The sequence below is a fragment of the Gallinula chloropus genome (genome assembly GCF_964237585.1).
Source record: "Gallinula chloropus genome assembly, chromosome: 1".
Lineage (NCBI taxonomy): Eukaryota > Metazoa > Chordata > Aves > Gruiformes > Rallidae > Gallinula > Gallinula chloropus.
In genome coordinates, this window is record NC_140085.1 from 20,905,190 (window position 1) to 20,920,754 (window position 15,565).

General features: G+C 54.9%; 1 protein-coding gene across 1 annotated transcript; it reads right to left on the reverse strand.

Annotated features, from left to right (window-relative positions):
• Nucleotides 1-3,896: 3,896 nt before the first annotated feature.
• MCM5 (minichromosome maintenance complex component 5) lies at nucleotides 3,897-13,932 on the reverse strand. Its single transcript, XM_084261470.1, has 17 exons — nucleotides 13,916-13,932; nucleotides 13,492-13,674; nucleotides 11,978-12,104; nucleotides 11,739-11,867; nucleotides 11,114-11,286; nucleotides 9,725-9,880; nucleotides 9,463-9,629; nucleotides 8,705-8,876; nucleotides 8,421-8,532; nucleotides 7,520-7,663; nucleotides 7,151-7,216; nucleotides 6,056-6,232; nucleotides 5,860-5,972; nucleotides 5,461-5,589; nucleotides 5,047-5,189; nucleotides 4,327-4,454; nucleotides 3,897-4,187 (listed from the first exon to the last, which is right to left on the reverse strand). The coding sequence occupies exons 2-17, from the start codon at nucleotides 13,656-13,658 to the stop codon at nucleotides 4,086-4,088; spliced, it is 2,205 nt and encodes a 734-aa protein (XP_084117596.1). The 5' UTR covers nucleotides 13,659-13,674; nucleotides 13,916-13,932; the 3' UTR covers nucleotides 3,897-4,085.
• Nucleotides 13,933-15,565: the final 1,633 nt, after the last annotated feature.

A 15,565-nucleotide genomic window follows, 5' to 3' on the forward strand; every position in this document is an offset into this window, starting at 1 on the left:
GCACCCTTAACTGGCCCAGTAAGTCAGTAGCAGAAAGGGGAGAGGAACCCTGGGTTCCTGTGTCTGAGGTTGGCGCTTGGTGGACCAGTTCAGGCAATTTCTCACACTGCACATATCAGCATATGCTACTTGCCAGCATTTATCTCACATCCTTGAGCAATAGCCCTCAGGACTCTGCAGTTTGGTTTTGTTTTGTTTTATGGAGGAAGTGACACTCACAACATGCTCGGAGGTTATGTTGCTGCATTGCAACAGATCTCATCCTACACAGAGATGGAGGAGATCCGAGCAGTGCAGATGTGATGACTCAGCTTTGCTGGATTTTACAGTAGTGGAGCTCCACTGACATTTACCCGGAGATATTCTGATGAGCTGGGTGTAAGAAGAAAGAGAATCAAACCTAGCAAAGCTGCCCTGAAGTTAGCCACCCAAAGCAAGCCTTCGCCAAAGCCTTCTCCTCCAACACAGCTGTGCAGCACACAGGGAGGGAGGACACACACCTCTCCCCAGTCTGAGATGCCTGTGATGCAAAAATACCTACTTGGTCTAGCTGCCCTGACCTCCTTTTGCAGTCAACAGAGAGAAAACAAATGCAATTAGGGCACAGCTTCTTTGGTTTCTTTTAAACATTTGCTTTGGATAAAACAAGCTGCTGTCTGGATGTGCTCACACCCCTGCACTGGCACGGAGAGAGCCTTGCTCAGACACTGCTACTTGGTGCCTGGTCACATGAATCCCAACCTGTCCCTCCCATGGGGAACCAAGGCAGCTGGCAAAATCCCAGTGTACTGGGAGTCTTTGGAGTGATAAACTCCCCTCTGCTCACACAGATTAACATAATCTCATGCAGAATTACATATAATCTGCAAGTTCTTCAGGGGATCATTCGTTGTGGCAAGAGGTGGGTGGCTCCTACCCGAGCCCAAGCTTTGTGTGAAAGGCGCCTGAGCACTCCAGATGCACCACCTGGTCTGGGGTGGTTACTCTCACCCAACCGTACTTCCCAAGGACACAAGTCAAGGGTGGGGAAGAAGCTGCTGTGCCAGTGACATAGTGGTGAGGTAAGGAAAGGGCAAGGTCAGTTCTGGGGGCTAGGTGAAGGAACACTGTGCTGCTCAGATGTGAAGTGGCTGTGTCTGTCTGGTTTTAGTCTCTCTCTTTGCCTTGGATTTGTGAACAGTACTTTTGGTCACCCAGACAGGGACTCTGGCACAAGTCTCAGTGTGCCAGAGCCCCAGGGATGACCAAGAAGAGTCACCTTCACCAGAAGAATGAACAATCTTTTATTGAGTGGCTATTATTTGACGAAAAATCTGGTCATCTTCATTAGCAGAACCACTGATCCCTTTGCCAAGCATTACCACTCCACCCAACTGAGAACTGCTTTTCCTCCCAAAATTTCCATCTGCAGTATGATCATCAAAACAAGCCGTTACTAATCAATGATCTCAAGTTCTAAGATAAAGCCAGTTGCCTACATTCCAGCTCTGCTGCATACATTAGTTGCTACACAATGTTGTTTCAAGTCGTACATACACTTACATAACCTCATACCATATAATCAACGCATCTCATAGCACGAAGAGATCAATCATTCTGATCCCTGTCACAGAAATATACCTCTGCTCCCATGACATTATGAAAACAAGAAAAAAAACAATGAAAAGACTTTCTAACCTCCACACCTGCCAGTGCCCAGCAGAGCTTGATGTACCATGAGATGGTGGCTCTTTTAAACCTGTGAGGACAAGTCAGTCAGCAGCCAAAACCCAGCTAAGCACTACTGCTCCCAGACAAAGTCATGTGGAAAGGCTGGATGGAAGTCTACAGGTGGGGGGAAGGAGGAAGGAAGAAAACAAGAGTGATAGAAACAGAGCCCTTCACACTGTGTTCTCCTCCCCAGTCCCCTTCCCATGGTGTTCCCCACTCAGCCCTTCTCCATCACTGGGAGCGCTTTCCAAGCCTGGGAATGGAGGCTCGCAGCCTCCTCAGAGGCAGCCCTAGGACCAGGCTGTGGGTGCCAGTCTCACATCTCTGCTCACTTTGCTCTCACTGCACCCATGGAAGAAGGACCATAGACAAGACAGGTGCTGCCAGCATCTCCAGAGCAAAGATAGAGGTACTGGGAAGGGTGTCGGGGCTGAGAGCCTCACAGGACCTGTTCCTACAGAGCTCTGGAGGCTGCAGAACGTGGCAGGGAAACAGCCACAACACCACGCTGCTGCGTTGGGGACATGTTGACCCTGCTCTAATGGGCCACCTCACGGTCCTAAAATAGAGAACGCTTGAGCAGAGGCATGGAAGCCTGCAAGGGGTGGGGGGGCAGGGGATGCTTTCAGACTCTGACAGTTTTGGGAACTTCAGCCTCCAGGTGAAGAACTATTCCTGTTATTTTCACTTCCACTTATTCCTCCTCCATGGAGCTGATCCTCTCCATGAAATAGGGACGCTGCCTCCCCAGCCAGGAGGCAGTGTGGGGAGAGAAGGCATCTCTTTTTTTAAAAAGGGAAAAGAAGGGTTCCTGCTATCGCCCCATCATCTAAGCAGCCCCACAAGGTGCCTGGCACCCGGAATAACACAGAGCAATAAATAAAATCACTGGTGCAAACTTTCCAGAGACCCATCCCTGCTGAAGAACAGGGGGCAGCTTCTCCAAAATGCAGCCTGCCTTGTCAGGTTTGTCACCACTCCATCCCCTGCAGATGAATCCCTGACCCCATACTCAGCCATGTCCAGAGCATGCTGTGCACCTCTCAAAACACCCAAACAGAAGGAAACAGGGATAGCACCCAGTCCCCACGTGTCGCAGGGATGTCCAGCCCTTTTGTGACAGCTGCCAGGCTGGGTACGCCCTGCACTCCCCCCCGCCCCATCCCAAAGGGACCCCTCGGTTCGCCCCTCAGAGGAGGCAGCACCGTGCAGTACCGCAGCCCAGCATCCTCGGCGCTCTGGTACCCTCTGCTGGTCCTAAGCGCTCGTTCTGCCCGCGGAGCCTCTCTCAGGGTGCTGCTGCTCAGCCTGAAGGTCACTCGCAGACAGGGCAGCCGCCTCTCCAGCCCCTGCAGCGGATTCGCTCCCCTTCCGTGCCCAGCGAGGCTCTGCGCGGTCTGCAGAGTCCCCCAAAGGCACCCTTGCACATCCGAGCTGGCCCCAAGACGCTGAGGGCAGGGACCTACCCACACAGGTCTGTGGGAGGATGCTCAGAAGAACCCAGGCTACTTTACTGCAAATAACAAAGCCCTGCAGCGCTGGAGAAGCAAGAGGTCCTGCAGGAAATGGAGAGCAGCTGCACAGGTCCTCCCTGGGACTGAGCCTGAGGCTCCTGGTGAAGTTGTCAGCACACCAGAGGTGGCAGAGGTTGCTTTGAGGAGGGCACACGGCTCCTGGACACATCCCTGCATCCCCATTGGGGAAACCAAGGTGCTGTGCCTGCTGCACCGTGCCCGAGCCCAGGCAGAAGGGAAGGAGGGATCAGCAAAGAGCAGCTTTGGAGCTGTGACTCCATTTACTTGGCTGCTGCTGGCTGACAGGGAAGGTGGCAGCAGCCTGCACGCAGGGCCCAGGTGTGGTACCTCTGGCACGGCTGAGCCTGGCACAGGAGCCTGTGCTGATGGGATTTATGCCTTAACAGACACATCAAACCCCGAGTGACACATGAGATTCTGCCTTCAGGGATGATGGTGATGCCCACAGGGTTGCATCCTACTTCAAGGCCAGTCCCAAGGGTGAATGCTGGGCAGCAGGGGGGGAATGCCTTCCCAACCAAAATCCTGCACCCCCTTTGAAAGAATGCACCGTGTCCCTCCAGGCAGCCAAAGACCCTTGGATACCAACGTCAGTTTTTATTTTTAATACAAACTAAAAGCTTTTGGGGTTCAAAGAAACATTGATGTGACATGGTGACAGCACACCCAAAGCAAAGCCCGACCACTCCAAACACTGGTTCAAGAGGGAGGGCCCTGGGGTGTTTGGCTTCCCAAGGAAAAGCTTCTTCCAGGAGCAGGCTCCAAGGCCGAGGGCACTCTGTCCTCATGCAGGCAGGGGCAGGCAGCAGCAGTTCCCTCCCCACATGCAGGACAGGGAGATCACTTGATGCGGTAGAGGACTTTGCGCTGCATGCGGTGCTGGATCTCGCCCCGTCGCATCATCAGCTGCAGCACCTTGTAGATGGCGTGTTCTGGGTATTTCTGGAGAAAGGGAGAGCAGAAGATAAGCTGGCAGGGTTAGACCTTGCAGGAGCCCAGCAGGAACCCTCAATCACCCACTGAGCAGCAGCCTGAGGTGCCCGGTTCCACAGCCCAACCCTCCGCTGGGTCCCCAGCCCACCTGGCGCATGAAGTCCTGGACGATGCTGTGCTCGGACACCTGGGAACCGATGGCGAAGCGGCGCTTGAGCTGCTTCTCAATGCGGGACAGCATCTCTTGGTCCTCCTGTGTCGTGAAGCCTTCTGCCCCTAGAGACGGAGGCTGCGTGAGCTCTGTGCTGCCCAGACATCACTCCCACAGCCAGAGTGCCTGTCTCCTGCATCTCCCACCACACCTGCATGTCTCAGAGACTGCAGGGAACCCAGGATCAAATTTACCATCAAAGGTGAGCTCCAAAGACACAGATAAACGTGGTCTTAACTGCTGGGAGCTTGCCTCAAACCCTGTGCCATGGTGCCTCCCAATGAAACATTGCCTCCAGCCCCACAGGGAAAGATTTTGGAGGACAAACAGGTTTGGGAACCAGCTCCAGCACTGAACTCCGCCTTTGGGACCACAAGAGGCCAGACCATCCCTCCCCTGCCAGCATGGGTGGAGACCCTTGGTGTCATTTGTTGTTGCCCTCCCTGTGAGCCACAGCCCCACAGTTGTGACGGTCCACAGGCATTGCTTAGCATCTGCTGCAAAAGAAGGTCCAGCACCTGCATGGCGGTGGGAACTGGTAGCATCCCCTGCCCCTGGCAGCCTGGTCCTGGAAGTGGAGTCTGTCTCTCTCTCTACCCTGAGCAACCAGACCCAGCATGTTCCTCCTCTCCCCAGCACAGAGCATCCCCCCCTCACCTGACAGGCTGCCCGACATGGCCGCATCAAGCGTGGACACCTGGAAGAGTCGCAAGGCCTCTTCAACATCTGCCTCAGTGGCGAACGGCTGAAGCTTCATCTTCCCCAGGGACTCGGCAATGCGTATGATGGCCTCCAGTTGCCTGTGGACAAAGATGATGTTCCTTGTTTTCTCCTGTGGCTCTCAAGTGCCTTCTCCATCCCTGACATCCCCACCTACCCAATGGCAGGCACCTGCTTCTTGCTCCACTCCACTGCCCCTACCACCTCCAGTGTTGCCCTCTTCACAGAGGGCTCCCAATATCCTAGAACCCCGCTAACCCCCTTCCTGGGCTACCCCAGGCAACTCCCAGCAATGCAACCTCAACCCAGAGGGTTCTGGTGGGGCGAGGGGGGCTGCAATGGGTTGCTCACCGGACAGTGATGGGGATGCTGGTGCGGCGATCGCTCTCCTGCTCGTGCTGGCGAGTGCCGCTCCGCATCAGGACGTAGCGGTTCTTCAGCTTCTCTGCTGCCGCTGCTGACAGCCGAGGGCCACACTTCCTGCAAGGGGCGGGGGGGGAACAGGAGCTGGAGGCAGTGCTGCTGAGGACAGGGGGTCCCACTGGGCAGGGGGAGTCCCCAGCACCACTCACATCTCTGAGCCATGCTGTGACACCACTGCAAGTTGCCCTCACTTCCCTTTTTTCAAGGGAGGAGTTGGAAGGTCACCCAGACAGGGTGCTTGCAGGTATCAGGTGCATGGTTTGCTTCTCACCACTGCCTCCCACCATGCAGCTGGGGCGCTGCCAGAAAGTCATGCCTCTCACTCACGTCCGACAGAAGGAGATGAGCTTCTTCAGCTTGTTCAGCTCGATCTCACCCTCCACGGCCTGGGTCTGTGTCAAGGCGCTCACGTGTAGGGACATCACATGCTTGGCCAGTGTCTAGGAGAGCAGAGGGCAGTCATGCAGCTGGAAACCCCACTCCCTCCCACTCCCAAAAAACAGTGCCATGAGACCCAGCCCACCATGTCTCGCTCCTCATTGTGCTCATCCTTGACGATGAAGATCATGTCAAATCGGGACAGGATGGTTGGCATAAAATCAATGTTCTCCTCACCCTTGGTCTCATCCCAGCGCCCAAAGACAGAGTTGGCAGCTGCCAGCACTGAGCAGCGGGAATTGAGTGTGGTTGTGATTCCTGCCTGTGGTGGGAAGGAGAGATGGATGAGGTCAAGACTACATCCATGTCACAGCAGGGTTAGAAGGCTATTATCTTGTATTGAAAGGTCCAGAGCAGTCTGCATTTAAATAAACCCCCCTTAAGCAGCACTTAACTGCTCTGTAATGGTTCCACATTGGAGAGAGGTCAGCACAGGAACTACATGGGGCTGGACCCACACGTACTTCTGGTGCACAACTGACTTCAGCTGACACTTGAGCTTTTAAATGAAGTTACATAGTGCTCATGTCTAGGGCGAGGACACACAATAGCCTTTCACCAAGTTTGCAACCCAAGATAGAAACTGCAACCCAAGATAGAAACTGCGTGGCTGGGGCCAAGTTCCCCTGGGTGGCCCTGGGGGCAAGGTGCGGGTTTGCAAGCAATAGGACAAGAGCAACCAGCAAGGACAAGTGGTGAGCACTCTGTTACCTGGAACTGAACAGCTAAGGAGTGAGCCAGAGCAAACAGGGGGGAACAGAGGTGCTACAAATAAAAAAGGTTGAGCAGTGGAAGTGAAGACAAACTGATTTGAGAGAAGACCTGACACCGGGATGTCAGGCAGTTTCTATAGGTCTTCTGAGGGTGTGGAGAGGAGTGGGAAGGAAGAAAAAGTGACAACACGCTGTGACACAGGAATATCAGCAGAGCTACTGAAGCTAGAGGAGCGGAGGGAGTTTGTTTCAGCCCTGCTCAAGTTCAGGCTGCCTGGGAGAAGACAACACAAAGCCTACAGGCAGATCTGACCGGTCTCAGATCAGAGAAGCAAGTAACCATCAAAAGCACTTCCTGGACAGGCCACTTTAAAAGGGGCGATTCTGACAACGGATGTGGGGCTGCTGGGCTCTCTAAGATGGAGAGTCAGGCTCCAACCCTGGGGCGACAAACACTCGCATCTCACCTTAGCAATGGAGATGGTCTGCTGCTCCATCGCCTCGTGGATGGCCACACGGTCATCCTCCCGCATCTTCTCATCCGAGGTGGGAAAAATTAGGTGCAGTGAAAAAATAAGAAGTCACGATCAATCAGCTGCACTGATCCTGTTACACATACCCGCACCCCCAATGCTGACCCTCCCAAGGTAAAGCTCTGCAAGGACCTCTGCTCACGAGCACAGGACGTAACCAGAATTTCCCTGCAGCCCCATCTCTCGACCTTCCTTGAAAGAAGGTGAGTCAGCCCTGTCTTCCGCAGCTCTGGGCTCTCGTGGGAGCAGCTGGCAGCCCAAGGACTCTTTCCCCCACTCCCGTGCGGGCAGCCCCAGGGGTACCTTGTCGAACTCGTCGATGCACACCACTCCCCCGTCGGCCAGCACCATGGCTCCTCCCTCCATGAAGAAACTCCTGGAGGATGGGTCGCGGATCACAGAGGCCGTCAAGCCGGCAGCGCTGCTGCCTTTCCCCGAGGTGTACACCTAGCAATGTGTGGGACAAGGGAGGGGACAGCACGTCAGCCGCTGTGGGACACAGGAGCCCACTGCCACAGCCGATGGATAAAGCACCCCCTGCACTGCAAAATCCAGAGCTGCAGGAGGAAACGCAAAACCACCCAGGAAAACCCCTCAGCCCATGCCACAAGCAGACCTGTTGGGTACAAAGCAAGACTACTGCACAGTCCCAGGCCTTGGGCCAAGCAGCTGTGATGCACCGGAGGGCTTGCAGACACACAAATACAGGTATTAAGTACGGAATAGAAAGTGATTCATTGTTTGGTGGGCTGCTGCATTAGCTTTGCTTTCCTCCCGAGGGAACAACACTGTCAGAGGCTGACTTTAATGGAGACTACAAGAAAACACAGCTGAAAATACAATTTCATGTCTGGGTTCAGCATAGAGGTTCGTGCCTCAGAAGGGATCAACTTCATTTGCCCAGACCAGCTAGCCTCTCTGCTGATGATGTCTCAATAATAAACAGCACCACTCACATCTTTAGGTGTCTGCAAATAGCCTGGCTCATATCATAATGAAAGGCATTGCCTGCTTCCCCTCCCGTCCCTCACCCCCATCTCTTCCTGGCTTGCACCAGAAATGGCAGCTTGAACCTCTACCAGCCAGTGTAGCTGTGGACACTTGGGCAGGTATCTGCTGTGACCATGGTCTGGTCTTGAGTGCTACGCAGGGAGCGGAAGGAACAAGCGAGATGCATTACGAGTGGGCACTGCAAACCACCTACCCCAATAGGTGAACACTTCTCAACAAACTTCAGCAGCTGGGACTTGGCTGTGCCAGGGTCACCCAACATCAGTAAGTTGATGTCTCCTCTGCGGGTCAGTCCATCTGGGAGCCTGGAGTGACAGGTGGGGGGAAAAAAGGAGGGAGGAGAGACGGGTGAGCCTTCACTGTGACAGCCAAGCATTGCTGACAAGTGACAAGACAGCTGGTAGCACCACCAGAAGACTGTTCTGTGAATGACTCCCCTGCCACCACCCTCTCTCCACCAAGCTGACTTGTTCCCACCTCTTGCGAGAGCCCCCAAACAAGAGGCAGGCAATGGCCTTCTTGATGTCGGTGCTGCCATAGATGGAGGGCGCGATACTCTTGGCGATGGTCTCATAGATGTTGGGCATGGCAGCAAGCCGACGAAGTTCCTCCTCTTCCTGAGGGGTCACCGAGCCAGCAAAGCTGTGTCCTGTACAGGGATGAAGAGAATGAGGCAACAGCAAAGAAATGGATGTTTTCAAGTAAATGACACTACTCCCCACCCCCACTACCACCAAAATCCCTTCTTGAAGGTCACACCAAGTGCTACCAGGTAGCAAGGGTGGAGAGGGTGGGTGTTTGCTATCCCAGTAAGGCAGGCTGCATCCTTAGAGCCAGGTAGGAAAAAGCAAGGATCTTGGACCAAGCAGGCCTGGAAGACCCAGAGGGAGAATTATAGTCAGGACCATGTTTTAAATACATAGCTCAATTTTAACCATGGACTTCAGCCCAGGTCCTCAGGGATGGCTTAGCAGATTGCCACTAAGATCAATAAAATAAAAGCACTTAAATACCCTGGCGGATTCAGGCTGAAGCCATCTCATTTAACATCAGTGAGAGAAAGTCATGGAGGACACAACTACACAGCATCCAGGGTGAGTGAGACCTCTGGACCTGCTTGAGCCTTCTGCCACACAAGCAGCAGAGCAAGACCCAAGCAGTGATTTCATGCAGTTCTTGCTGAGGAAGTGGGCACTCCCAACACAGACCAGACAGGCACCGAAAGCAGACCTCACCTGAACCCTCTACATCCACCTGGATGCCCACCACACGGATATAAGCACTTCGGATGCCCACACCCACATTGTCACGGGTTCTGTTCTTGCTCTGGGCAGACTTCTTGATGGAGTAAATGCCCATGATAGTGACTCTGTTTCCTGGGACAACTCTGTCACACAGGTACCTAAGAGGATGAAGGGGAAAGGAGAGGATGGCAGCAGGGAAAAGGATGGCACCAGCAACACTTGTGGGGCAAGGGAGGGGAGGCTGTGCTGGTACCTGTCGCAGTACAGCTGCAAGTGCCGGGGCATCTCCCCATGAGGCACAGCATCTGGGGACTCCTGCAGCTTCAGGACCTGGAAGTCCACGCACTTGCACTTATCTGGCATGATGAAATAGGGGTCCAGTGGGCACTTCGGGCGGCCGGCTTGTTCTCTGTGGAGAGAGATCAATCAGGGAAGGCTGCTGGCACTCGGGAGCCACCCCTGGGAGCCCCCCTGTAGAGGGGACAGCAGTGACAGAGTCCAGAGCAGCTGCCTCTCCGTGTGGTGCCCAGGAGCTGAGTAGAGAAGGGCAGTCATGCAGGGACAAACCAAAGCCTCACCAAGCCCTCTGTCTTGTCTTCAACAAGCAGAAGCGGGTACAAGACAGAGTGATACTTGTCTGAGCACTCTCCCCGCCTCCCTCCTCTCCCCTGCTAGCTAAAAGCGTGGAGGAAGGTAATTCATTAATTACACAGGAGATAACAGCATAGACTCAGCAACACGGCAGGGCATTTTTCTTTATAACCTCATGCACGAAGCAAATGTTAAGTGGTTTCTGGTGAGAAAGCAATTAGCGATGTGACAAGGCTGCCATCAACCTCCCAGTCCCTCAAGACATATCTGCCTTGCTACACTACAAGCTCTCTAAGACAAGGAGCACTGCCACGTCCTGCTGCTGTCTCAGTACACCACTGCTGATGCCTGACTCCAGGCAGGACTGCCGGGCAGGGTAGCACGAGGGTGCAAATGTGCTTGTGCACTCCAGGGTTAGGAGCAAGGTGTTGTACAGACCACGTGCAAGAGTGATCCCTATCCCAAAGGCCTCTCAAGCTGCATTAGGGATAAGGTGCAGACAATAAACACTGGCAGGCATGAGCTCAAAGTCACAACGGACCAGGATTAACTGGCAGAAAAGCTATGGCACGGCAGCAGCTGAGTGCTGGGGGTTTGCATGAGCGTCAAGAGCTGCACAGCAGGGTTTTAAGGTTAGTACCCCTACAGAAAGTAACACACAACAGCCCCCTGGGGAGGGAGAACCTAGAAGCAAGTAGTTTGATTGAATACAGAAATAACTTAATAGGAAGTGAAGATGGCAGCTTAGTGCAGCTGGAGGCCGGAATGAACCTTTAGGTACAATGGGCAAAGCACCTGGAGATGCAATGAACTCCCTGGCCACAGCAGCTCAGCACTGCCAGCAGCACGGGTCATGCAGCACCACAGCCAGCGTTAGCACAGCTAAAACCTGCCAGCCACAGCTGCAGGCAGGTGCAAGGGCAGCACGGGCAGAGGACAAAGAGAGCTGACCCTATGCAGCGCGCAGGGGGTGGAGGGAGAGGAGGAGGAAGGGATGCAGCCTTTTCTTCCCCACCAGCCTGCCACACGCATCCCCCAGGTCAGTCCTTACGTGTTGCATTTCCTGGGGAGCGCGTACCCCTCCAGGCCGGGGCGCACAGCGATGTTGCTGATGGTGTTGCGGCAGCTGCGGCACTGGATGGCTATTCTGGTGGCTTTGGCTCTCACAGGGGTTGCCGCAATGACAATCCCAGGGATCTTCACAAGGTGGGACATCTGGTCAGACTGAAAGGGAAAAGGTGAAGGCAAGGTGAGAAAGCTGTCACTGGAGGGTGAGGGGGAAACTAAAGAACCTGAAGAAACACTCAGCTACACTTCTCACATCCGTGGGACTTCTGTGCCAGAACTAAAAAACGCCTGCACAATGTCACGTGCTCACTCTACAGTGGCAGAGGGATGCTGCATGACTTAAGCCATGCTGGTATCAAAGGAAGGGAGAAAAAGACAAAACACTCCATGCGGAGCATCACTAACAGCAATAACGTCCCTGCAGCAGGAACCGGTATTAAGAGCCCTTTGCAGTCAGATTTCAGTTGCAGAGTGCCCCTGCTTGTAAGTCAGGACACGGGTTGTACCCTATACTACGTGATCAAGTACCAAAACCTGCCCTGCCATCACACCCTCGCACAAGCAAGTCCCTCCACTTGCCACTCAGTGCAGCAGGGGATTCACCTCACCTTCAGGCTGCGGATGTTGGCTGGGTTGGCATCGGACCTCAGCATCACCTGTATGTCTTGGAGAGTTTCCTCCCCTGAAGGACGAGGACGGGTGACCTCATCGGCAACTTCTTTTGCAGCTTCTTCCAACTACAAAGGGAATATCAAGGCTGTTAGGGGTCTGTTGCAGTGTACGGTCAGGGCTGCTCTCATGACGTGGCAATGTCAGCACACCAGGCTGCCAACCTCCCCATCCTTACCAGCTGCAGGTGCTCTGCTGGCTGCTTGTAAAGATAGTCAGCAAGATCCTCATCAAAGCTGGCCAGATCTTCCATCTCCACCTCCACCCAGTACTGACTCAGGTTGTAGTGCCGTTTCAGGTCATCCCTGGAAGGCAGTGGTGTGAAGGTTTGTGGGGCAGAAAACAGCAGTCACCCACAGTGACCTTAATGACAAGCAAGGAGCAGAGATGGCAGGTTCTGCAGGGAGCCCTTGGTTTGGAAAGCAAACGTAGACAATCGTGCGGGTGCCAGGAGAAGCATTTGGAGGACCTGGACAAATTTTTCACCCAAAACCACTTCAAAATTTGACATAAGACCAGGGACGCCACTGCTTACAGTGACAGTATAAAGCATATAAAGCAAATTGTTCACTAGAGTTACTCAACCAGCTAGACAATTAGGAAAAATTCTATGCAGGATAATAGCTATTTTATGATTTTAGCTAAATATGATTTTAGAAGAGGAATTAAGAGCATACAGGCAACATTCCCCTTAAAACAGGCAGGCTGCAAGAAATTCAGAGATGAAAGGAAAGACTGTCCCAGCTCTTGCATGATACACCTGCAGTTCCTCAGGCAGCCAAGGGCCCTTTGCAGCCTCAAAAGGCACACAGGGACAGTGCTGTACTGGTTATAATGGATACAGAAGAAACTCCAGACCAGACAGATAGCACAAGAGCCTGAAGACAGAAGTTTTTGTGCAGAACAAGGTACAAGTTTGGCAGCGTGGATCCCCTCTGTTGCTACCTCTGACACCAGACAGCTGCCTAAAAATTTGGGAGAGCGCTACACCCCCGTTTTCCTTGAGGGCTGAGCAGTAGCAATGGCATTTCTTACACTGGCAAAAAGCTCTTTTTGCAGTCCAGAGGAAGAGAAAAGCAGACAAATGTAACGAGCAGGAGTAGGGAAGTGATTGTGCCCCTGTACTCAGCTCTGGTGAGGCAGCACCTTGGGAGCTATGTCCAGTTTTGGGCCACCCACTACAGGAAGGATGTTTAGATGCTGGAGCAGGCCCAGAGGAGGGTGATTAAGCTGATGAAGGGTCTGGAGCACAAGTCATATGGGGAATGGCTGAGGGAGCTGGGGCTCCTTAGTCTTGAGAAAAGGAGGCTGAGAGGAGACCTCATTGCTGTCTACAGCTACCTGCAAGGCAGTTGCAGAGACATTGGGGTTGGTCTCCTGTCTCGGGTGACAAGCTATAGGACGAGAGGGAACGGGTTAAAATTGCACCAGGGGAGACTTAGGTTGGATATCAGGAAGGACTTCCAGTGCCAGGCATTGGAACAGGCTGCCCAGGGAGGTGACGGAGTCACCGTTCCTGGGGGCATTTAAATGAAGCCCTGAGAGACCCGGTCTAGAGATGGGCTGGGCAGGGTTGGACTCAATGAGCTGACGGGTGGGTCTCTTCCAGCCCCGGCTGCCGCGCCCCCGGGGCGCGCAGGGCCGGGCCAGGCTGGCTGGCAGCGGCGGGGAGCCGCGGCGGGGCGGCGGCACCTGTATTTGAAGGTGAAGCCCGTGCGGTCCGTGCCCACGCGGAACTGCCGCAGGAACTCCTTGAACCGCTTCTGCAGCTGGGACTTGCGGACCTGCCCCTCGTCCACCGGCGCATCGCCCCCGAAGCTGTCGCTGTAGTAAATGCCGGGGTCGTCGAAGCCGGACATGGCGAGCGCTGCTCCCCTGCGGGGCCGAGAGCGCGCGGTCAGACCCCCCCCGCACACACACCGAGTGCCGCGCTGCGCCCCCCGCCCCACAACCGGCCCGCGCCCCACGGCCGGCCCCGGCCGCCCCACAACCGGCCCGCGCCCCACGGCCGGCCCCTGCCGCCCCCCACCATCTCCTGCCGCCCCACCATCGTCTGCCGCCTCCCCCCCCAGTCCCCCCCCCGGGCGCCCCTCCACCGCCCGCCGCGCGACCCCACCTCACTGCTCGCAAAAAGCCTCCACCAACTTTTTCGCGGCAAAAGCGGCGCGCGCCGGAAACCAAACTGCTGCGCGGGGCGCGCCGGCTCAGCCACCGCTGGCTCCGATTGGCCCGCTCCGCAGCGCGCCGCCGCTGATTGGATCCTGGGCCCCCCGCCGCCCCGCCCCAAGAGGAAGCGCGCGGCTCCGCCGCTGCCGCCGATTGGCCAGGGCGCTCCGCTCCCTCCCTCCGAGCGCAGTTTGGCGCGAAATCTGAGCGAGAAGGGGGCGGGGGGAGGCGAAATGGCGGCTGGGCGGGACCATTGAGGTGGAGCGTGGAGGGGGGAACGGGTGAAACCATTGTGGGAGGGGGGTGGGGGCAGGGCACTAATTTCCCCCAGCCCGCGGGCTGAGGCTCGGCCGCGGTGGGGGAGGAGGCGGAGGCGTTAATGTTAATGACCGAGAATAAACATTAATGACAGCTGCAGGCTCCTTGGGGTATCTGCAGCTTGTAGTTGTGGAGTTTAGGGCGGAGGGGAGGGTAGGGTAGGGAAGGGAAGGGAAGGGAAGGGAAGGGAAGGGAAGGGAAGGGAAGGGAAGGGAAGGGAAGGGAAGGGAAGGGAAGGGAAGGGAAGGGAAGGGGAGGGGAGGGGAGGGGAGGGGAGGGGAGGGGAGGGGAGGGGAGGGGGGGGAGAAGGAGGGGAGGGGAGGGGATAGGGGAGAAGGGGGGAAGGGAAGGGAAGGGAAGGGAAGGGAAGGGAAGGGAAGGGAAGGGAAGGGAAGGGAAGGGGAGGGGGAGTAACCTGCTGGCCATGGTGGGATGTACAGTGGGGAAATGGCGTTTGGGTGGTGTGGCCGGGACCCCACGGGGTTGGCAGTGGCTGTGAAGGGAGCATGGCAGCTTGCAAGCAGGCTGCTGCCTTGGCGTGTGTGCTCTCCAAGGATGCTTTTTCCTGGTTAGCAGGGGCTCTAGCAGGGAAGGCTGGTGTGTACGTGTTTTAGCCTGCATCCTGAGCAGGAGCAGAGCTGGGAAGTGTAGTATGGGGTGAGGGAGGTTTTCAAAATGGCAGCTGGCAAATGAAGGGCATCATGGTGCAGGGAAAATGGATGTAAAGACGGTATTGATCTAGTATAGCTTTAGGCTTCACCTCCAAAGACTTCTTCAGGCTTGGTTGGGAGTCCTTCAGCATGTGATACCTCAATGGCTGTGAGATGCTCCATACCTCTCCTGCCATGAGCAGGGAGGGGATGATGTCACTCTGAAGTCAGGTTTACTAACTGAGGTGACAGTTAACGGTCTCTGGGCCGTGCAGAGGGGCTGAGTGTGGTAGAGTGCGTTTCTGAGCTCATGGGTGTTTAATCGCTGGTTTGGGATGATTAGTTATTGACCAGGGTAGAATGAACATCATGATTTAGTTGGGGTGGGTTAAAGGGACTGAATGGGTAGAACCTAATATAAGTCTGAATGAATAAGTCTTGTATTTCAATAGCTATCAAGCCTCATCCATGCTTCTCAAACATCCGACTATCTTTTTAAAGAATTAACTTATTTTTGCTACCAGGGGTTGGCAAATAGGTCCAAATAGCTAAGTATTGAATGGGATTTAAGAAGGGTAGAGGGTAGGTAAGAGCCTGAGAACAGTGAGAGCCCTTCTTTCACACTGTTCATT